Source organism: Gallus gallus, chromosome 4 (assembly GCF_016699485.2).
Source record: "Gallus gallus isolate bGalGal1 chromosome 4, bGalGal1.mat.broiler.GRCg7b, whole genome shotgun sequence".
In the NCBI taxonomy this organism is placed as follows: Eukaryota; Metazoa; Chordata; class Aves; order Galliformes; family Phasianidae; genus Gallus; species Gallus gallus.
The window spans coordinates 81603535-81626403 of record NC_052535.1 but is presented as its reverse complement, the minus strand read 5'-3'; the positions used below and the strand labels follow the sequence as shown (position 1 = coordinate 81626403).

Sequence of the window (22869 nt, the reverse complement as noted above, 5' to 3'; positions counted from 1 at the left end):
CAATTGGTTTCAATAAATGGAATTAAGACCAGATTTTGCTGAAATTGCAGCAAGTTTTAGTGCAAACAGGCAAGCCTGCAAATTCCCTCAGTTCCTCTGCATTTCTCTCCGGTGCGACACTTGAACCTTTTCCTGTATTTCAACTCTCAATGAACCGATCTGCAGGTTCTCCAGTATCCACTCTTTTCCTGAGACAATCAACCTCCTTTGAGTTTAGCAGCCTCTCCCCTGGCCCTGAGTGGCTCCTGCGCTTCCAATCAGGCACAGAGGAAACATTTAAACACGCAGCCCCTCTGCCTTGCCTCCCTGGCTCTGCTCAGAGCAGGATTCAGCCATGCAGCTCAGCCCAGGTAAGGCCCCGCTTCCTGATCTGCACTGCTGCCGTGTTGCCATGTCAGAAAGATTATTCCCTTGAAGCGCCTGGATTTATTATTTATATACATAACATACACCAAAGCCTTTCCCTCTCCATACGCTGCTGACTTAGGGTGAGGGCTGAGTGTTGTTCCCCGTGCCCACGAGTCACCCGATGTGGCACGCAGGATCCTTAGCTGCAGGACAGTTCTTCCAAGTTGTTTGTTTTGAAAGCTCTTAAGAGCAGGATACTATCAGCCGAGGTTTCTAATTAACTCTGAATAGCTAGGCTGCTGCCACTCAAGTATAATTCTCATTAGCATCTCAGCTAACAAGCTTCAGTGTTTGCCCTCCTAATTAGCTTCTAGTTATACGTCTTTCCCTATCCCGAGATGTGCTGCTGTTAATTGTAGTTCCAACTGCTTTTACAGCAAAATCCCATGAGAGCTCACAGTGCTGTTCTATACAGCCCGATACAGATCAGTACCCATGGCGGTTGCAGCTGTGGGCTTGTTATTTGCCTGTAAGTGTGTGCCTGCATGGTATGATCACGCAAACAGGAGAGGGCAGAGCTTTTAAGACGAAATAGGAAATGTCTTCTCGTAGACAGGTGGTGGGATCTCAAATGAGTCTGCTTAAAGCAAAGCGCAACTTCCACAGCCAACACTGTGGGAATCGCTTTCCAATTTCTGGTGCAGCTGTCCTCTGCACTGCTGAATTTCTATGCCCGTGGGTTTCCAGGCATTTGCCAGTGCCCTGCAAAGTGCCCCATTGATGCTGAGCTTAGAAAGCGAGCGTGTGCGTGCGTTGCCCTGACAGAGCGTCTGTAAGGTTAGCTATTCCTCCTGGCTGCTGCCTTCGGGATGGTATTTCTGTGGAATGCTCTTAGCACGGTGTAATGTATGCTGCGAGTTGCGTTAACCCCTTCGTGCCTGCAGCTGGGGAGTACCGAGAGCACAGGGGGTGGAAGCGGCTCTGCAGCAGGCTGGTGTGCTCAGCAGGGTGCAGTTGTGCAGGTTCCCACTGGAGCAGGAGGAAGCGTGCAGATGAGGAGAGCTAAGTCCTACAAGTTTCACCAAGTACCTGAAGTTATCCAGTGTGAAGTTATCCAGTGTCCGTCCTGTGAAATATATCTGCTCTCTGCAGGCTTCCAAATCACATGCTAGCTTCCCAAAATAGGGGAGAAAGTATTGCTCAGTTCACCAGCGGGCTTCTCCTTCAGACATGTCCAGAGACCTTCTGTTACCACTTTTTCTCCACAGAAGCCTGCTTTTTTTCTCAGGATTCTGAATTTGGTTTAAGTAAGCGATAAAACACGAGGTAATGGCCTTAAGTTGTGCCAGGGGAGATTCAGACTGCATGAGAGGAGTGGCGAAGTATTGGCACGGGCTGCCCAGGGGGGTGGTGGGGTCACCATCCCTGGAGGTGTTTGAGAAATGTGGAGATGTGGCACTGAGGGATGTGGTCGAGAGTGGCCACAGGCACAGGCTGGCAGTTGAACTGGCTGATCTTATTGGTCTTTCCAGCCTTAATATTTCTATGAATCGGATCTCTTGTATCCTCCTGCTCCACACAGGGCAGGACGGCAGCACTGAAATAAATCTCAATTTTAGCACAGGGTGTGTGGATCCACCTGTCTTGGTAGCTATTTCCTGCTTCTTGTTTTCTAAACTGTGAGATAAGCTCTCTGTGTTCATTTTTTTAGTATTCTTCAGAGAACTCACATAACCCTGAGATGTCCCACCAAGCTCCGCTTCTGGAGGACCTGTGTGGGAGCATCCTTGCAGCCCAACAGAGTCCTTTTAAAGCAGTGTGCAGCCATAAGAGCTGCCCAGGGTTTTAGGCAGAAATTCTGCTAATTACAGTGCTTTGCTTTATAACCCGTTGAAACGCAGCTTGCTGACATTAATAGTAATAGATTTAATTAGGCCCAGGTCTTTCAAATCTAATCGCTTTAGAAAAAAGTGCAAGCACTTTGATGGGCCTAAGGTAACTGAGCAAGTCAAAGGGATGGGAATATGTTTACATAATGACTGTTGTATGTTCATCTGCTTTTGTTCATTTCAAGTTCAATCTTTCGGCCATAAATTACTCATTAGATTTTTTCAGCTGAAAAAAAGCGACCAGTATTTAGAACAAAACATTCTCTTTATGAGAAGCTGATTTCCTTGATCCAACTGCTTACTTCCAGCTTACGTGTTGGGAAATAGAAGAAATGATGGTGAGCAAGTCTCAGTGTTTGAATTAATTTCAGTTACATACGAAAGAAGCATATTTAAATGAACTGTCTAACCTCTTTTATCTGCCAGGCTGAATTCCAGATCACAAGTATGCCATTCACTGTGCAGTACTTCAACACTGCTGCTTGCAGATGGCGGCCTCAAGTGAAGCACTCTCCCTCGACTGAGCTTGTTTCAGAAGCTTTAAAGCAGAACTTGAGTATTGGACAAAAAAGAGATTTCAAGTGAGGAATCTGTAGTTTATGTATTAAATACAGATTAAGGCAGGGAATTAATCAGAGGCAGCAGAAAGAAATCAGAACGAATGTGTTCTAACGGTAAAGCAGAGAAAGACGCAAAGCATTTAAGATAAAGCTGGTGGATGCACAGTTGTCCAGGCACTGGGGGACTCTGCCCTCAAAAAGGAACAAAACCCCTATTTTAGATCAAAATTGTGCAGATGCTGCCAATGTGTTACTGTGAGTCATCAGACAATCCATGTGTGTGTTCTGCAGTGCAAGGGAGGTGTTGACTACTTTGTCCGTGTTGGATAATATATAAGGGCTGCTCCAAAAATAAAGCCTCCTATTTTATTCTGTTGACTCACGATGTCGGAGGCAGATGGTGCTGGGATGGCAGCAGAGGTTGGACCTCCCCATCAGTATTACCTTATGTTTTGTTACCATGTGTCAGATGGCAGCAGAGGGGCGGTCTGATAAAATGGCGTTTGGTATGGAAGAGTGTATAAAGCAAAAGTGTGCAATTAAATTTCTCCATGAGGATAAAACGGCACATGTTGACATTCACTGACCCTTGGTGAACATTTATGGACGCCAAACAGCGGATGTGAACACAGGGAGGTAGTTGGAGATGTGTTTCTGCAGTGGCAACAGTGACTTGAAAGACAAGCCACGTTCCAGACAGCCATACACAGCTGTCACACCCCAAAAAGAAGAGCTGATGATTGCCTTTAACAAGTTGAAATGTCACAAAGATTGTGCCAGGTGGGTCCCATGAGTGCTCAAACAGTGTGGAGCACACTGCCAATATTGGCTGGGCTGTCCTACAACAACCACCGTATAGTCGGGATTTGGTGCCTTCTGACTGCTATCGGTTCAAACCAATGAAAGGAGTGTGTGGCCAACAATTTCCCAGCAATGGCACTGATGTAGCAGCTGTGAAACTGTGCATCACCTCCACTGGTGCAGATTTTCATCAGCGTGGCATGCAGACTCTTTCTCATTGCTGGTGAAAATGCGCAGCTAATGGTGGTGACTATGCTGAAAAATAGTTTTGTAGCTGAGAATTTGCTCTATCAAATAGTCTTATTGTGCTCTTCATCTCTGTAGTTTCCACGGAAAGGAATAGAAGGCATTACTTTCAGAGCGACCTATGTATTTTGTGCTTTTTAGGAGGCTCCCAGTTTGTGAGTGTTTCAGCATTCTTCATGTCCCAGATAGAGCCTCCTCAAAAGTCTCAGGATTGGGCTGTAGCTGCTCTGCTGTCCTCAAAATTTTTTGAATTGATAAAACTGAGCACGTAGGACTTCTCATGATCTCTGTCCTCTTGAACATGGTTTGCCTTAAGTATTTTGTGTCATCAAAACAGTTCATATGTGACTTGCCCATTGCCAAAACTGACAAGTATTTTTCTTAATGTGATTGTAAGCTTAATTGGTGTCATGAACTTTTTGTTAAGGCAAGGAATAAATTATATTCTGGGATAGAAAAATGGTGATAAAGCACCATCTATACCGAAAGTGTAGAAGGAATAATGTTGAAATAACTCATAAACAAAGTGGTTGAGTAGGTTCCTTTGTGGATCAGAGAGAGCCCTGACTCACCCCAGTTCAGTAAATGGTCATGAGATTTTTGAATCTGAAAATTGAGAGGATTTCAAAACCCTAATTCCTTCTTCCAATGCGTCTGTGATCCAGGCCATTTCTTACAGCAGAACTGCCTTACTGCATAGATCGTTAGAGAGGGCATCCCCTTAATTATTTATACTATACATACCAGGTGTGCTGATTATGAAATTTCCCTTGAGGCTCCAGAAGGAAATGAATTCCTAATAAATGCATGAGATAGTGGAACAATGCTAGAATCTCCTGGATGAAAATCACTCATCTGTGTCACTGATTCTTCTTACAGTGGCTTTAAAAAAATGTGACAGAAGCTAAGCTTCTTACACTTGTCATCCAAAGTGTATCAGAGGTGTCAGGAAATTGTCTTTCCAGGAAACTCTTGTTTGGGAAACAAAGAAAGAATATGGTTAAGGGCACCCATTTCTTATCTCTGAGAGATGAGGAGGTGGGTGTGTTGATATTGGTGGTGAATGAGCTCACAATTAGTATTATTGCAGAGTGATGACTGAAACATAGTCTAAAGCCATCTGGAAAATTCTCTGTATCAAAACAGAGGACTCTGTTTTGGAAATATGGACTCTTCTTGGCAAGTGCAACAGTTTTGTTTGGAAGAGAGGATTGTATTTGTCTGAGACATTTCATTATCAGGAGTTCATTCAGTGAAGTCCAAGGGAAGAAAGGAGCTTTGCCTGCATAAGAAAGGGAGAAATGGCAATGACAATAACAGTAGGGTCAGAAGGGGAAGGGACAGAATTTGATGTAAGGGACAGCAGAGAAAGTGATGGATGAGTGTGAAACAGATGGTTTAGCAGGAAAAAGACAGCATCCATTTTAACCAAGAGCAACGTGCAGTGATAGGGACAAACACAGTTTTCTGATGCTAAGGAAAAAATCTGCTCAATGAAATGATTGCAGAACGTGCAGAAATGACTCATGATTTTGTAGTTAAGAGGAACAGCTGAAAGAGTGAGGTACTTGCAGAGAACATGAAGACATTATTATAGGAGCTCGAAGAATTATCTTGCTTCTGTTAGAAGGCTGGAGCTGGTATTGTTAAATGGAAGAGCAGAGAGATGTTAGGAGAAAAAAGACATTTTCAGAAAGTAGAGATCAAGTCTGAACAGAGAGAACAGAAAAGAGCATACGTTCTGCAAGTTAAATAAGGCAAGTTAAACAAGGCAGGTAAAATCGATTTTGAGGAACAACTTGCCAATACTCAGAAACAAATAAGAATACTCCTTCAAACACACAAAGAGTAGAAACCTGTCAATCTATTGGCTTGGTAAATGATTGCAGTGTAATAAGAACACTCAAAGAACACAGGGATGTTACAGAAAGGCTAAATAAATCTTTGCTTTACTGATCATTATGATGGAACTCACAGTGCCTTCTCTTCTGGAGTGTTTTTGTATCTGGAAGAGTCTAAAGAACTGTTTTAAATCGAAGTGTCAGCAGGAGAGGTTTAGAACAAACTGCAAAATGCGTAATGCTATTGATAAAAATAGGTGGTATCCATGGTTGCCACCCAAGGCTCCCAAATGAAGAGTTGTCAAACAGTTTGCTTTTTTTTTAATATGAATTAAATAGTTGTTGTGGCAAGTGATGGTGGCAAATGTGATGCTTAAGGAGCTCTGTACACTGGTAAATCCAGCCTTCCTTGGGCAAACTTATGGAAGCTTAAACGAAGACTTGAATTTGCAGCGTAACTGTGATATACTGGGTAAATGTCAAAACAGATTCTGTAGAAGGAAGCTGTCACAGATCTGTGTATTTTGAAGCTCAGCAGCACGTGGGGAGAGGTAATTTGGTTGGTAAGGTATAGTTGCGCTTGCAAAGTTCCTTACCAGTGACCATCAAACGAAAAGCACTCGTGCAGTTTTGAACTGGTTATGGTTCTAATTAGCTAGAAGTGAAATGAACAAACCCAGAGGGTAGGAAATGAATCATCAGTTTTCCAAATGCAGGGAAGTCTCCAGCTAAAAAAGTCTTTGTTGGTACCTTTACCATTACATTATCTACCAATGATTTAGAAAAGAAAGGTGAGAAACATGTTGCCTGCAAGAATTATTTAAGGTAGCTAAAAGTAAAAATGCCTGTGAAGGTGACTGAATATTCTTCATTTTCTCACCCAAGATAGAAAACTGCGAAGTAGCACACAAGTGGAAAACTGAACCTTTGCATCCACGGAGATGAAGGCACTCATGAAGGAAAAATATATTGGTGTTATTGTGAATTGTTCTTGGGAAATATCAACTCAGTCACTAGTAGTGATCATGAAGATGCATGGGATGTTAATCAGATTGTATAAATCCATGATGAGCCCAAGCAATGGCACAGCGTGACAACTATCTTGAACACAGTAGAAGTAGAAATGGTACACAGAAAAGCTGAAAGAATGGTCATAGATACAGAGTGGCTTCTTGTCAGGAGAACCTAAATGCAGAGTTGGTAAGGACCTGTGTGGCCATAGTGTCCATCCTATGTACTGCTGGCACTGTCATATATAATTTTTTATATCTTTATCAAATGCTGCCATAGAATTCTGATTCTGATTTGAACGCAACAAACTTGTCCAGCTCTGCTAAATCTTCAGTAGATAGCTGCCCTTTTGTTTCTGTGACCGGGAGAGAGAATTAAATGAGTCATAGTTAATTTCTGTCATAGAATAACTATGCAAAAACAAACAAACAAACAAAAAACCCTCTAATAATGGTAGTTAAGTGTTTTCCTTCTTTTGTTGTGTTAGTTTTCCTTGCAGAGATACTGCCCTGATCCATGGAGAATACACTGTCAGGTCTGATGGTTCTTGTTTGAAGCACACATTTATCTTGGAGGCTCCCAGTCCCAGAAAAGATACCTATTTGAATCAAAGTAAATGTTTAATTTGATGCATTAGTTTCAGAGGCTGGGCTCATATCCTGAGTCTATTTCTTGACTAGGGACTGTCAGCTTTTCGAGGTCTGCAGCCAACACCCGATCTCTAGCATGTGGAGCATCTTTGATGACTGATCTGGACAGGAGTGTAAACTAGAGGGGGTATTTCTTCAGATTTTATTTGTAACGTGCCAGCACAGAAGTGACTGGCTCACTGATGAAGGAGTGCTCATTGCTGATGTGAATGGATGTCTCACCAAGAACGTATCCCCCAAGAGCTGGGGCCTGAGTGTTTGAGGATGTAGGATGGCATGAAGGTACAGGATGGTGGGTGTTGTCGGAATGCTACACAGGAGGGTAGATTTTCTTACAGATCTTTGCTGCATTGTTTTGGGTTTTTTTTTTGGCCACGGGTCTGAGAAAACAGATTACACCAAAGCATTAAGACTTAATGCTGAGCTGAAACAGGAGGAGGAATATAGGACAACACCAGCTTGTTTGCCACTGAATAAGGGAGTGAAGGTGGTGGTACTGTAGCAGTTTTGGGATTGGGTAGCAGGCGCTGCTGGAAGAGCACACTGTGTATTGGCATATGGCATAATTAATTTCTGGATACTTAATTAAATAATGTGCGTGGTGCAAGCAGGATTGGTCAGCGTTGTTCTCCAAATGGCAAAAGCAATGCTAAACTTTGTAAGGCTCCCAAACCACTGCAAATATGGAAGAAATGGCTGCAGCAAGTCAGTGAAGATATAGTCTATATGGAACAGGTGCTTGGCTGAAAGGACCATATGCTGTTTGGGTCCTTGTGCTCAGTGTTATCAAAATGTAGGATACGTTCTTCTCTTTTCTTAGAATAAAAGAGAAGTCCAAGGAATTTAATTTCTGTTCAGCTGTATACTTCTTCCTAAGACAAGTTTCCCAGCCATTTTCTGATGCCGTAGATGGTAGGATATTAAACTCCACCAGCAGGTGTCTTCAGAGCTGTGGAAGTCCAGCGAGGAGGTTGTGTTCATTGATAAGAGATTTCTAAATTATCACTTTGTTAAGGTGAGTGGAAACTCTGTCTAAAAGTCGTTGGTGTGGAATAGTGCTGGATGTTAGCTGTCGCTTTCTTCTTCTGTGGGAGGAGGTTTAGTGGAACTTGCTGCTCACTTTTAATGCTGTTGGATGAACTAATAACTGTGTCGCTGAGATTAGCCTGAAATTTAAATCAGAATTGAACTTTCTTTTTTTTTCTGAATGGGTCTGAAACAAATTCTGCAGCTCTTATGCACACCCAACTACAAAATTATCTTGACAAATGACTAAAATGAATTGCAGATATCTCCTTTTAACCAGCCTGCTCATCTGTCCTGTTTTAGAGCCAAATACCCTCCTACTTCATCAAAAGTGTCACTTTTCTACCACAGAGCTTCTATTTTTAAGGTTAGTATATCTCCAGAAGATTAAAACGTGCACATTTTCTCAAATGGCTAATCTGCAGCTTCCAAATAAATGCTTCTTGTCCTTGTGCTTTTCTCAAACACACGTTTAAAGAATTGGAAGAAACAACAAAATTGAAGAAAATTGGGCTCAGAGTATTTAAGAACACGTGTGTACATGCTCTTTAATAATAATCACTGTCTTTTATACTAATTAATCTTAGAAGGATTAAAAAATCTAAGAATCTGTTACTTAAACTGCGTTGGTTTGTGATAAAAACACGTTGGCCATCAGCTACTTAAAAAATTCCTGTCATAATCTCTTAGTTATGTTTCTGCAGCTCAGTGCTTTTTGTTTGAGGATGAAGAGGGTGCAGGAAGCTAGACTAAGGACAGGATGCTTTGTAAAACTGCAGGAATTTTCAACAGCCTCTTTGATTATGGAGTTTTAATCTGCTTAACAGTTGAGGAGTCCAGCTGGTTTTCAGTCTCAGCTTAAACAAAGAAAAATTCAGGGCAAAAAGACTTTTGTGATGACATTGGAGATTTGGTTTGATGTTTTAACCTAAATAAGGAGTTAAAACTTCAACTGATCGGAACTGATGCACCCCTGGTGGTTTTGGGAGAGTGACACTTACTAATATCAGATGAACGTCTGTCCCATCAGATTATGCAAAAGAGAAGCCTGAGTTTAATTCAGAGTACAATAACGAGGTGTTCAGCCTAACTGCACAGCTGTGTTTCCTTGTCTTAAGAGCATTGACTTGCCATGCAACCCTAAAAACTTGGTTACATGTCTTAGGCCGCAGTGGTGCGCCCACTCCTTTCCTTTGACCAAAATTCCAGCCTTGCCTCTTCAACATACCCAAATCTCCCCGGCTCTTGCACTGACATGGAAGATTTCGTATTCCCTGAGCTCCTGCAGGAACTGTAGAGATGAAAGTGACTGCCTTTGTCACTGATTATCATTCGCCAGGCTCTTAGCACTTGAGCCAGTATATCTATTTTTATGTCTGCTGCCAGCTAATAGCTTCCACCCTCCAGACGGTAACCCCTGCAGTTCCTTCTGTGCTTGCTCCCAGGTCTTGTTCCCTCCATGAATCTTGTCCACTGAACTCTCTGTACTGGTACCTATTGTTATTCCTGGTACCCTTCTCCCACCCATTCCCTGTTCCAGCTTTTTTGCTGCATCCCACGAGCAGCTCCCACACTTGCAAGCTCTAAACCCAGCCCGGGGAGTCAAACCTGCCCTGCTGCCAAAGCCTCAGCTCACAGCCGTGTGCGCACTGCTTAAGATACAAATGATTGGTGTGGTGGTTTTTGTATAATAACGTAGTGGTTGCAATACTTCTCTCAGAAGTGGTTGAATTTGGGTTTGGGTCCTCTTTCTCCTGAGAGATATTCAAATCCACCTGTCCCTTCCCAGGCTGTAGGCAACCTCTCAGCCCTTCCTATTGAAGTTGTGCCACAGTGCTGAGAGGATTCATAGAGCCAGAGAGGAGAAGCAAGTGGGAACCTGACTGCAGCTTACCGGTAGGGACCTCCCCTGAATGGAGGTGGGGAGCAGGTATCTGGCACCATTCCCAAACCTGCTTACTAAACATTTTGTGTTAAAGCATCTCTGGATAAAAATCAAAACTAGCCCTGGAGGCAGAGTCCAAACGCAGCACCTATCTGAGCAGGGAGAAGTTGAAACCACGTTGCCCTGGCGGCAGGTGCTGTTTTCATGCCACCCCAACCACTCCCTCCTCCTCCGGCCATGTCTTTAAATGAAAGCTGGGGTGGCTGCTCTCTCAAACTGACTCCAGAGTCATGTGGAGGAGTTTTAGCTGCGCTCAGGACTTCTCAGTCTCAAGTGGGTTTTCATGTGCCTAAGTGGTAAGATGTTCAGCTCAGCCAAAATGGTGGGATCTCAGCATGGAGTAAGAACCTGAGGTGCACAGATACCTTCTGTTGGTGAAAAATCTGGGTACCTGTGGACTCTCAGGCACCTAATCAGTTATTTCCGTGGAGAAGGGGAGAAGTCGTGGTTAATTCGGAGTCTTAGACTTGGAAATTCTTCCCCTTTATAGTACTTGTAGGTACTACTACGGCTTTGAGGACCTTGCCTTAGAGTGAATTAAGAGCAGTGTGATTTTGAGATGTGACTGAAGGACGCACAAGTTTGACTTCAGCTTTGCAATGTCCAGTTCTGTTTTTAAAATCACTTCAGTTTCTCTGTCATTTAGAAACTTCTGAAATTTTTTCTTATTATCTGCGGGTTCTCCTTGTGTAATGCAAACAATACCCTCAGGACCCACCCATGTTCACAAAACGATTTATGATCCTCTGAAGGACAAAGCACTGAGCATTGAACGGTAATGGAACTACTTGGCAGATGAGAGAAAAGCAGGAAAAAGTGTGTCCTTTGGTCGGCTGGATGAGGTTGGGATCCCTTTTAAGAGAGAGAATTTCTTCTGGCAGCAAAGATGTCCAGATGAGAATGTCTGTCATATTGTTTGGCTTAAGGTTGAGTAGTTTTCATAGAGGAATTAGGTTGTTGAAAGCTTATGGGCCTATTCAGGTTGTTGATGGTGGGACCGCACTGCGTAGCGAATGTATTTCTCCATGCTGTTTCAAAGGCTGGTGTTTGCAAACTGAACTGAACCCACTTTAGCTAGACCTTTATAAGACAACCTTGCCTACGTATGGCTGACCTTCCTCCTTGATTGCTCAGAAATGTTTCTTGCTCTCTTCTTCATTTCCCTCCCTGCATAATATCTTGTTCTGTTGAACCCTCCCTCCCCCCCAGATACGAAGTTCTGCTGTGGGTTGGTGATCTGCTGTGACGAGTCCTGCATTGACTTCAAGGCTCATGGAGGATCTTCTATTCCCAGGACAGCAGGTACCGAAGATTTTCTTCCACAACGTAAAAAACCCCAGAGCTATAAATGTGCAGGTGTGTGCACTCCTGTTTCCCAAGCCCGTGCTTCCGTACTGCTCCACCTCTGAAAACCAGGGCAAAGGAACGCAGAAGAGTGTTTTGGGGCAGCAATTTCTGAGCGTGGAGAAGTTGCTGTGTTGTCTCCTCTTCAGCTGGAGGAGGTCAAGGCCATCGCTGTTGCAGACCCTTGCAAGGATTTGCTTCACAGGTTTGTACGTCATGACGAGGGGAGTTCACATTATAATACCTGCTTTTTGTGGTGATTGCTGATTTGGGTTTTTATAGGCTTTAATTGACTGATGTTTTATCCTTGAAACCTGTTTGCTTTCCTTTGATGCACTGGCTCTGTCATTGCTGTGTGAGTGGATGTATCAGAGATATCAACCAACACAGTGAGGCGTATGTGGGCTTTTAACATTTTTTCATGGTCTTGAGATTCCAACATTTTTGTGTCCTGTGATGGACGTCGTCTTATGGTCACGTAGTGAAATGTAATCTCATTGTCTCCCCAAGCTCCTCCCTGCAGAATTTGCTACAAGAACATTGCTAAAAGAAAGAGAAAATATTTTCTCTTTTAATCGATTCTTATGCAAAATTATAGCATGTAGAAAATCAGCTTGTGGCATCCAAAAAGGGTTTTGATTTTTAACAACCTCAGTTTTGTCCCAAGATGGTGTAGAGTCTGAAGGGACATGCAACATGTTTCTGGATTTTAGAGGGAAAATAAAACGCTCTTTTGCCTTCTGAGGTGTTCTGCTGTGAGGCAATGGCTCATTCCTTCTTCAGTTATCCCCTCCTTTCCTCAGCCATTACTTGTGCTAGCACAGTTCCTGTCAGAAAAGAGCCAAGTAATACGTGTATGCGTATGTATTGTGCTGTATGAAGCAGCACAGATATTGGTTCTCTGAAGATAATTAACACTAGTCAAATATAAACAAAAATCTCAGTCAAACAATCTACTTACTGTTTTACTATTGTTTCAAGCATTGAGCATTTGGGAATGAAAGAGAATTGACTGGAACATTTTTGGATGCAGAGTAATATCGATATTACATCATGTTCATAATCTGAACTAAGGTTGATCTTGCTTTTCCTTATTGTGGTATGTCAAAAGTAGTGGGAAAAATCTAAATTATCTTAAAAGTGAAAGTGACTCCAGTAGCTTTAAGACTGATAAATGGTAATGCCAGCAGTATTTTAAATGCTGAGGCAGGAACTTGCCTGCCTGAAGGAGTTCTTGTTTGTAAGATAGAAACCACAGATGGAGGCAGAGTAGAACAGAGTTTCTAATATATTTAATGAGCTGTATAGAAAACTCCAAGAATATTCCCAAAGTTAGCAGTGACCATTCTAATGGATTCTCCTCTGCCTCATAGCGGAAGAATCTTCAGAAGGAAATTGAAAATGTTTATTTCTATCAAAGCAAACATTAGCAAGGTTGTATCTGATTCTGCTCTAAGGACCTTCATAACGGAAAGAATTATCTGGTTCCCGCATTCCAAGGGGCATTTTGTATTGCTTCAAAACCTTTTTGGACCTTTCTTTTGGCTTTCATCTCTGGTTAACTGACTCCTGCAAGATGCTGCAGAAAAAGCACATTAATTTTTGTCTTTGGATCTGCTGTGACCCAACATTACGGCTTTTACCCAGTGGCTGATGGGAGTCTGGATGTCAGCTGTAGTTATCTGATAGCTGCATAGATGCCCAGAGAGGCACTGAGATCAGGAAAGGAGCTACAGATCAGTTGATGAAAGAATTTGCTTATTGTGGCAGCTGGTTACAGCAGGGATCAAAGGTTATGGTAGCTGCAGGTTTTAGGTGACGGTGAAGATCAGAGAGTTAGTTGGGAATATGTGATGTCATGTTGAACAGCTCGCGTCAGACCTGCTGTTTTGCTTTCAGAAAGGCAGGATGATATTTTGGAAGATGTTTGCTGTTGCCAAAAGAAATGGGTAGGGTTTGTCTTGTCCCATGTACTGGACGTGACCCGAGTCCTCGTTTCCCAGGTGTGTTCTGGGCCATCCAGCTGCCACAGCTCACGCGTTCAGTGGTCCTGGAAGATGAGCACTTCACTGAAGTTCTTTGTAATGTATTCACAAAAAGTGATGAAATACTCTGTAAGAGGCCTCAAGGAATGATTAGCTTAATCTTCAATTATTTCCCACTGAGACTTGATGAGAAATCATTTGAAAAGGTAGACACGAGCTTTAATATAATCTGCCTGCACAGTTGTCATGAAGCAAAGTGTGCAGAGAGGAAGGTGTTGCAAGTGAAGAAAATCATGACATTAGGATGGAATATTTTAGACTGATAACTATTATGCATTGTTGGTCTCCTTGAGTGGCTTCAGCCACTGTAATATGGCTACAGGGCATTATAGACAGTATGGGAAAAAGAGCAGAAAATATCTTGCACAAACCTGAAAACCATCGCTATTAGGTTAAAGCTGCTGCATTTTAAAAGAGAAGAATATTTTCATTTATGTGGCTTATGAGGGGCTGACAAGGGGCAGTCATACTTGGTATGCCCTTGGATGAGAAGGTTCGCTGATCAGGCTGCTGAGCTCTTTGGAAGCCCTGAGCAAAACAGGAGCTACAGCCAGTCCAAGTAGTTTTTACTCTTTTACAGTGAAGTAGGAGGAGAACTGACCTCCTTAAGTACTTCTGAGCTGCCTGATTGCTTCTAGTAAACAGTTGCAAAAGTGTGCCTCCCGTGGGAAATGCACTATTACTTTCTGTTTGCGCAGCAAATGAAAAAAACTGACCACTTCTATAATTTAAGAGAATGAGACAATGCCCTGTGAGCTGACTTGGTTTTCTCTAAATTGTTTAGTCTTAATACCTCTGCTATCAGATGGTGGTTTGTAACTACCTTGGTTAGAAGTATCTCTGGCCCTACAGTCATTAAAGCTATTTTATATAATCAAATAATCCCAAATTCCTGAGCAATTGAAGATTTGCTTAGAAGATGGGGATCCAAAAGAGCTCCTTCTGGCTATGCAGAAATCTGTCAATTTAATGTTTAGCAATGAAACGATAAGAATTCTCTCGTGCCATTCACATCTGCCGCAGACTCTCCCTTGTCTGTATTTACATCTTCAGAGTGGGTGTCCCTTACATCTGTGCTGTTTTAGGTTCCACATGTTTTAAGGTCTCCCCCCCCCACCTTGAAACATCTGGGTTAGGTTAACATAAATAAGAATAACATTCTTATTTATGCTGAGTGTGAACAACTCCTGTGGAGTTTGGCTGGAAATAGGTAGGCTCTGCACTACTGAAAACTGAATCTGTAGCCCCTCCGTTTTCTTATTTTCTTACCTACTGGAGTAGCTTTTCTACAAAAAACACTCAGTGGTCACTAATCTACCAGCAATCATAGTATCAATACAATCATTAAGGTTGGAATGGCCAACGAGATTGTCCAGTCCAACCATCAGAGTGAACACATCGCTCAGTGTGACGTCTACCCTTTTCTCAAAAACCTCCAGGGATGATGACTCTACCACATTCAAAACAGTCCTACTGGACTCAGTGATCCCCTTGGGTCCCTTGCAACTAGAGATATTCTGTGACTCGCTTGCATGGTCCACTCAGCAGGGGAATGGAGAGTGGTAGGTACCAATATACAAAAGCTGCTGCTTTTGGTACAGTATCAGCATTGCTTGCCTCTGCATCTGAATACTTAAATCGCAGTGGGTATTTATATGCAAGCAAATCATGTTCCTTTTCTCTGTGCAGATCTATATTTATTCAAGGCATATCCTCTGGCTTACAAAACCGAATGCTGTGTTGAATGAAAAACTCTGGGGAGGGTTTTAAAATCACTGGTGGCGGTGGACAGCTAGTGTTGGAGGTAGAGGAATTTGCATCCACAAGCAGTTTGTGGGTTTGCATTTGTTCAGGAGAATTTATGACAGGAGGCAGAGTGATGTCCTTGGACTCTAAGCTGTAAGGCTGGCAGGAATACTTTGGGTGCAACTGCTAGAAAGTATTTCTTTGATCCACGGACTGATGGGTTTCTTGTCTTTCACTGAGGACATGGAAGGAAGTCAGTACACCCTCCTTTATTTAGTGATAGCCGAAACAATAGAAGCTGATACACGAATCAGAGGAGCGTGTTAAAGCTGGAATATAAACTGAACCCTGGTGGCTAGAGAGTGACTGGAGTGGAGCCGTGTGTGATAAACAGAGGATAGCCACAGAGAGGGAAAACAGCTGGAAAAAGCCAGGAGTCAATGGGGAACATGCAAGCAATTGCAATCCATTGCTTACGAAGAAAGCAGCAAGAGGAGATGTGGCGTCTCCAGGCAGAAGGCAGGCTGGAGGGGCATGGTTGGGTGTAAAAGATGGAAATGGCCAAACCAGGATGTCCAGAGAGCTAGACTGGAACATCCCAGAGAAAATAAGTGGCTCTAATGCCTTCTCCTAATGGAGAAGCTCACAAGACTCCAAATACTGGCAAGCCACTTAAAAGGAGCAGTGTTATACGTGTATCACAATACACCTTTCTAATTGAGATGGCTCCTTATCTTGCCTGTCACAAGACGTGAGAGCTAGCACTTCAGTTGCCAGTTGTGTTCATCTTGGAGATGTGATCCACCGTGCTGGTAGCTGAAGAATTTGTGTAGATCATTTGAGCCTAGGCAGAATCATCCCTGGGGGAAGCATTTGCAAATGTAGACTGTACAGGACTTCACAGACCACGTGTCTGCATGGCCTCTGTGGGGTGCCTTTCCTCACTAAACTTTCCTGAAGCACTCAGAGCACAGCGTTGGGAATAAAGTCAAGACCAAGCACTGCTTGCTCTGATGATTCCGGTTGAGCAGTTGGATCCCTTTGAACACTTGCGAACGTTTTTCATAAAAGGACACCAAAACCCTTTAGGGATGACTGGCAGTGCTTGGCAGCCTGTCCCAGGAATGGCAGCTACCTCTTGTGAGCCCTCAGCTCCCACTAGCAACCACCTCAGCTGATAAGCTCAGTGGTGTGTGTGAGTCTGGTTTTACTTACCTTTTTGGCAGCTCTCAGATCAGGTTGGTCTTTTACAAGTATCATCTGAACTTTATGGATTGAAACACTTTTCTAAGATTTCCATTCCTGAAGCTGCCTTGCAATAATACCCTAAACACCATTTACATTTTAGTATTTAAATCTTTTATGACTTGATATGGAAATCTCCTGTGCCCTAAATATTTTATCTGAAATATTTTTTTAATCCTGTAAACCTTCCTCTGTGGGTCCTCATAGCTGAGCAAAACTTAACAAGGGGAAAAGAGCAGGGATAGCCTGGGTACGTCGAGCAGAGGGAGAGCTGGAGACGCTCCTGCGTTCCTCAACTTGGCAGATGTCTTTGATTGTCTGCTCTTTTTTCTTTTTCAAAATCTGGGGCTGAGAGCCTCCCCACGCTCTGCTCCCATCGCAGGCTTTGGCAGGGAGTCAGGAGGACGGTGAGGGGATGCAGACGGCTGCTAGGTGGATGCAGTGGGCTGCCAAGCCAGTAGCAAGCCCTGAGCAGCGAGGCTGGGCTTCTGGCAGGGGATTGCCAGTGACTTGCTCTGCAGATTCTCCAAGGCCGGTGGTTACTGGAAAGGGGCCCAAACCACTCTCTTTCTGGAAGAGCAGCAGACTAGGACCCACTTATTCAACACAGCTGTAATGCTTGCTACCAAAACGAAATGAAAACTTGCTTAGCGGGTATCCCACATGAATCCCAAGTGCTTTACACTTGGCCAGATCTCATCTGTTTGAACCTGGGAGCTGAGCATCTTTCTAATGGATTGATAACCTCCTGAAGTATTTATTTTTAACAATTGCTGCCTTTTGTGCTTCTGCTAGTAAGGGATTACAACGGCGGCATTAATTCTTGCTCTGGGGAGGAAAGGAGCCCGTGGGCAGCAGAATCATGGACAAAACCCACTGCTATCATCTGCTTTTTTCATGGCTTGGCTGCTTTTCTGCTGAGCTGCAGTAAAGTTGCTCAGTGCAAGGCAGAGCACAGACTTCTGTGCAACGAGGATTTTGTTATTTTTCCTCTGCAAAACATGTCAGATCCAAACTGCAGCAGATTAAAGGCTACATCCGAAATGAACTGTTTAGAATAAGTTCTCAGAGGAATTTACTTCTGAAAGAGAAATATTTGCATAGTGTTTTAGGAGCAGTTTTTAATGAACAAGAGGCTTTCTAGCACATTTTATTGTGCTGCATGCTAGCAACCAAACCTGGGCAAGAGAGCTTATTGACTAACCCCTGTATGTAAGCAAGACCAAAAAGATTTCTTTTCAGGGGGATTCAGCAAACCATTCATTGGGAACAGAGTGATTTTTCTTTCTAATCTGTTTTGTTGCTTCCCTTTCAGAAAAGGAGCGTGTCTGTTACTACATATTGCAGGGTTGCTCCATGTGCTAAGAAACTGCAAACGATTTCTGAAGGGCAAGCAAACCTCCAAAACACTCTGCTTGCCCTCAGTTGAACTGGGAGGGTGAGACATAGAGCTGGTCTTTGCTCCCTGTATTGGGGAGCTGAGCAATTACCAATCATATGAAGTTTAACAAGAGTAAGTGCTGGTTTCTGCTCCCTCTGCTCTCTGCTGTGTGGCCTCACCTCAAGCACTGTGTGCTATTTCGGGCACCACAGTGTAGGAAGGCATAAAACTATTAAAGAGCATCCCAAGGAGGGCTGTGGAGATGGGAAAGGTGTAGAAGCAAGGTGTGCGAGGAGTGGCTGATGTCCCTCGTTTTGTTCAGCCCAGAGGAGAGGAGAGTGGGGTCTGAAACATGAGTCCCTGCAAAACTGTAACATAAAACATAAACTTAGTACCATAACTTTTGGTCTAACTACTACCAGCATTCCTATCTATACCTGTTTTCTCCAAGCTGTGAATTCCCTGCGTTCCCTTCAGCCCACGAGATTTTTCTTCTAAAGTTCCACATATTTCCAATTCCCCCTTGTCTGTTGCTGATGATTCCTGGTCTGACTGGTCTCAGGCTGCTGAAGCCCCGTTTCCCACCTTCTTTGTGCTCACCCTGCTGCTTCCCTCCATCCTTCCCTTAGACTGAACGTCTGTGAAAAGCTGGCTTCCATGGTTACTACTAAAATAGGCAGAGGAGATTATTTTGGTCAGAATCTGTCAGTTCAGCAAGATCAAATTGTTTTTGGGAAATGATTCTGATTGCAGTGAAATTCAAGCAGGATGTGGCCTATCAAAATGAAATCAAAGACCTTTTCAGCTTCTTCCAACTCATAGACAACTGTCCTTCTGGGCTGCCTGCTTTGACAGCAGGGAAGGCTGCCCTGCGGCCCCATAGCAGTGTTTCTGTGGAAATGTTCATTTTTCCTATTCTTTCGTTCTAAGTTTTAAATCATCAAGGTCTTCTCTGCAAAGAAGGCTTGCTTTTCTCAGCCCTGTATATCTTCCCCTCAGCCAGCTTCCTCCAGAGCACTCACTGCTATTGTCAGGCTTCTTTGCAGGCATAAAACATTTATTTTGCACGTATGTAAAAGCTATTCAACCATTCAGTGACCTTTGCTCTGTAATGTATTGCTGTCACTTGTCCATCCAGATCTATCCTGTTCCTACTCTTTTGTTTCCCTTGTGGTGTGTCTCTATTAGTTTGTAGACCTTCTGACAAAGGGACTGTCCTTTTAATGTACTGTGAGATGCCTACTGTAGTCCCTCAGTCTGAGTAAATTCTTTTTGTCTTTGCAATACGACCTTAAAGATCATCAAGATCTGACCCCCTGCCATGGGCTGGTTGTTCCCTTTCCTGTTTATAAGCTTCCTTCAAGTACTGGAAGGACACAATGAGGTCTTTCCAGGAGCATCCTAAAATGTGTGGACAGCTTTTTTTTTGAGCTTAAAACTCAGTATCCCACTGCAGTGTAAGCACCGATTGCTTTTGTTTTTAAACAGGTGAATACTTTTATACCTTTTGAAACGTGTCTGCACTAAAGTAACCAAAGGATGAACATATGCTCTGCTGTGACAGTCCTGTTTCAAGGTCTAGTTATTGCTCGCTTGTGTTACTCTCCTCGTGAGCCATACTGAAGAGCTCATGGAGCATGGACAGGCCTGTGCCTTAAGCAACCTTGCTCTCTACATCTTGCCCAAAACACAAAAGGGTGCAAACAAGCTTGCTATTTGATTTATATGTGACATTACAGGACACCCTACTGAAACACCCACGCACCCTCCAGCAAGGGACCTTCTCCTCTGTAGCACTGCTCAGAGGCTTTGAGCGTGAACAGCCTAAAATGGTACTTGCTGACAGTGCTAAAACTGGGTTCAGACCTTAAAGTCTTGGCTGACTTAAAAATAACCCAAAGTAATGTACTTTCATTTCTGAAATCCAAATAGGCAGCTACCTGTGTCAGCACCTCTGTAGAGGCAGCCATCCTTTTGGATATCAGAAATAAATCGCAGAAATATCTTGGGCTGTCACGGAATAAATTCTATCTTGCCATGGAGGTGCTGCCCAACTTCTACCACAGCCCTTAACATCAGGATCAGACACGCTCTTGTGTAGTCACTGTTTAATGACTGAGGATTTGTGGGCTGAGCTCTGATGGTTGACTGACTATAACTGTTATCCAGCTGCAAATGCAAGGGAAAAAAATCCTTACCCCAAAGTTTGGTGAAAAGAAGTTCTATTTGGCATGCATTATTCCACACTTGCAAAGCTGAAGGCTGTGTATGCAGTCAGCGCAGATCACTGAAGTATTTGCAACAGATACGTTAGGATTTGAGAAGCTGAACTCCGTGGTAGAAACATGTATGGGTGAACTTCATTAGATCCCCATCTGCAAAGCAGAAACCCTTCTGTGCACTTGGGTTTTGTTAATGTGGTGGCAAAATTGTTTAAGATTTGAGATGTCTGGCTAAGAAATCAATCCCTAAACTAAAACCCCCAATCTAAATCCCCAATCCCCAAACTAAAAGAAGAAACCTTTGTACTGGAAGTTAACAGTCTCTGGTTGTTTCCAGCTCTTAGCTCTGAGCTCAGATAAGACTGGGTGTGCCACTCCTACAGGCTCCTCCAACAGCCATCTCCTCAAATCATCCCACACTCACTGTTTGGTTCCTTCTTAGAACGGTGGCACGTAGCAAGCTACCTGAGTCCATCCCTCCCAGGGATGGATATCTGGCTTTGGTAACCTTGGAATTATTGTTTTCCTTCACTTCTTACTTCTGAAGCAAATGGGTCTCTGATCACTAGGCAGAGAACTGATGGGAGATGCTGTCTGCATGCTCTCTTACTACAATTATAGTTAATAAGGCTTCTGTCTGACCCATCTGAAATTATACTTGTATCATAACACACTTGGTGTCCCAGTGTTGGCCAACATTATCTTTAAGATCACCACGAAAAGTAGAGCAGCTGTGAGAGATGTTACTCAAGCTAACATATGATTCCAAAATGGAAGCATGTTTAGACAGTTTGTGGAGAAGATCATTAGGTTCACGATCTCTTGAGCTCTTAGGAACAGGAGTGTGCTGAAAGGAAGGGCATGAATGAGATCTTTGAGTGCACTGAGGTGAATGCACTTCTAGATTTGTCACTGCAGCACAGAGAAGGGATTGTGAACAGAAGAATGGAGAAAGCGATCAGCTACAGAGGGCAGTTATTTACAGAGGTGTACTCAGTAGTTCTGGTATTTATTTCATTGGCTTCTAAGAGGAAAAGCATCCTCACTATGAGAACAGTAACTGCTTCAGTTGCTTGTGGGGTACTTTGTGCCAGGCTGGTCTTTAGGCTGGCGCTGGAGGGCTGTGGGGTCATTGGAGATAGCCAGGTGGAGCGTGTGAGGGATGCTGGTGACAAGTGCATCAGTGCCTTGGGTTTGGCAGAGGTGCAGCTCATCTGGCAAGCAGTTATGCTTGGATTGGTGACCAACCAGTCTTGAGGTAAATGGCCAATCTTATCTGGCTGGTGGATTAAAGTTGCTATTAGAGCTTCTCCCCCAAATCCTATAGCTCAGGGGACTGAGAACTCTCCCATTACAGGGTCTCTTTCCTCTCAGGTCTGTTCCTCCAGACTCAGAGTCCAAGATGGGAATTAGCAGCAGATCTGCAGGGCAACCAGCAGATAGGTGCATTTTAGAGAGGTGTTTTTTCTTCCCCTGGCTCTGAGGAGAACTGTAGGGAGGATTTCTGGGGTAAAAGACTCCCTTTTCTTGTTTTCAGGCCCACATAGGCAAACAGGCACTTCTGGGCACGTGCACTTCAGCAATGCAGAGGAGGCAGACTCTCTATAATTAATAGTGATGACTTTCTCAGAGGACGGGATAAAAACTTGAGTCTTGGAAACTTAGATTCCCTTCTGCTGCTGAGGGGAGGGGAATAAGGGAGGCATTATTCGAAAGCATTTCTTTTATTTAACAGATGTTAAATAGCACTATGCCACTATATCAATCTGTCAATTAACCCTAATAGGAAACAGCATAGAGAGAAGTAAGAGATGCGTATTCGGGGCAATTGTGGCCTCCCTTCCATGGGGGCATGGCCCCGCAGGCAGGGCTGTGCGGAAGGAGCAGTCCCACATGTGCCCAGCACATGTGGATGAGAAGAGGAATGTCTGTGGACCAACACGGAACGAAGCGGCTGCAGCTGGACAGGTTTTCTTTCCCACCCCATCCTGGTGGTTGAACCAGAAACTGGATTAAAAAAAGTTGTTATAGAAGAGACCAGGCATAACCTTCCTCCCACCCCCAAGTATATATAACATGCTATAGGTTTCAGCAGTGTTTATCACTGTTTTCACAGTCTGGGTGGAGGAGACAAACAAACCTCTAACGCTGTATTAAAGGCTGAAAAGCAACCTTTTCTTTACAGTAGTGTACATTGGCCCCAGATGAGCCGCAGCTCTCCAACAACAGACCCACGGTGTTTTCCTCTTCGAAACCATATTCCTTCCTTAAACTTGTCCTGGTGATCCCCTACCACTATGGGGATATGGATGCAGTCAGAACTTGGTACGACTGCGCTGATAGAGCTGCACGGAGCCCAAGGTTAAGTGATGGGAATTTCAAAACAGAACGATAAATTAATAAAATGAACGTGTCGCCAGCTGATCCCCTTCTGACCACCATCTGTCCCCTGATCATGTGATGTCTCCCAGCTGGCCACCCAAGAGACAAACCATGCAAGATCAACAACATATGCTGCTATTTGCACATTTTAAAGGTAGTAGTTGCTAGGCTGTCATCTCACCAGTTA

General features: G+C 43.6%; 1 protein-coding gene across 8 annotated transcripts in view; it reads left to right on the top strand.

Annotated features, from left to right (window-relative positions):
* The first annotated feature begins 308 nt into the window (after nt 1–308).
* The window catches only part of MSANTD1 (Myb/SANT DNA binding domain containing 1), a 40943-nt gene continuing 18382 nt past the window's right edge, over nt 309–22869 (top strand). For 2 of the 8 annotated variants that reach the window (XM_025150279.3, XM_046940664.1), the window contains exons 1-2: nt 309–350; nt 11527–11619. In XM_025150279.3, the coding sequence (XP_025006047.1) occupies nt 335–350; nt 11527–11619 (109 nt within the window). In that variant the 5' untranslated portion in view covers nt 309–334. Of the gene's footprint in view, nt 351–10502; nt 10671–11526; nt 11867–22869 lie in introns of those variants that run through there. The other 6 variants (XM_025150278.3, XM_015285857.3, XM_040699319.1 and 3 more) reach the window with 6 other exon arrangements.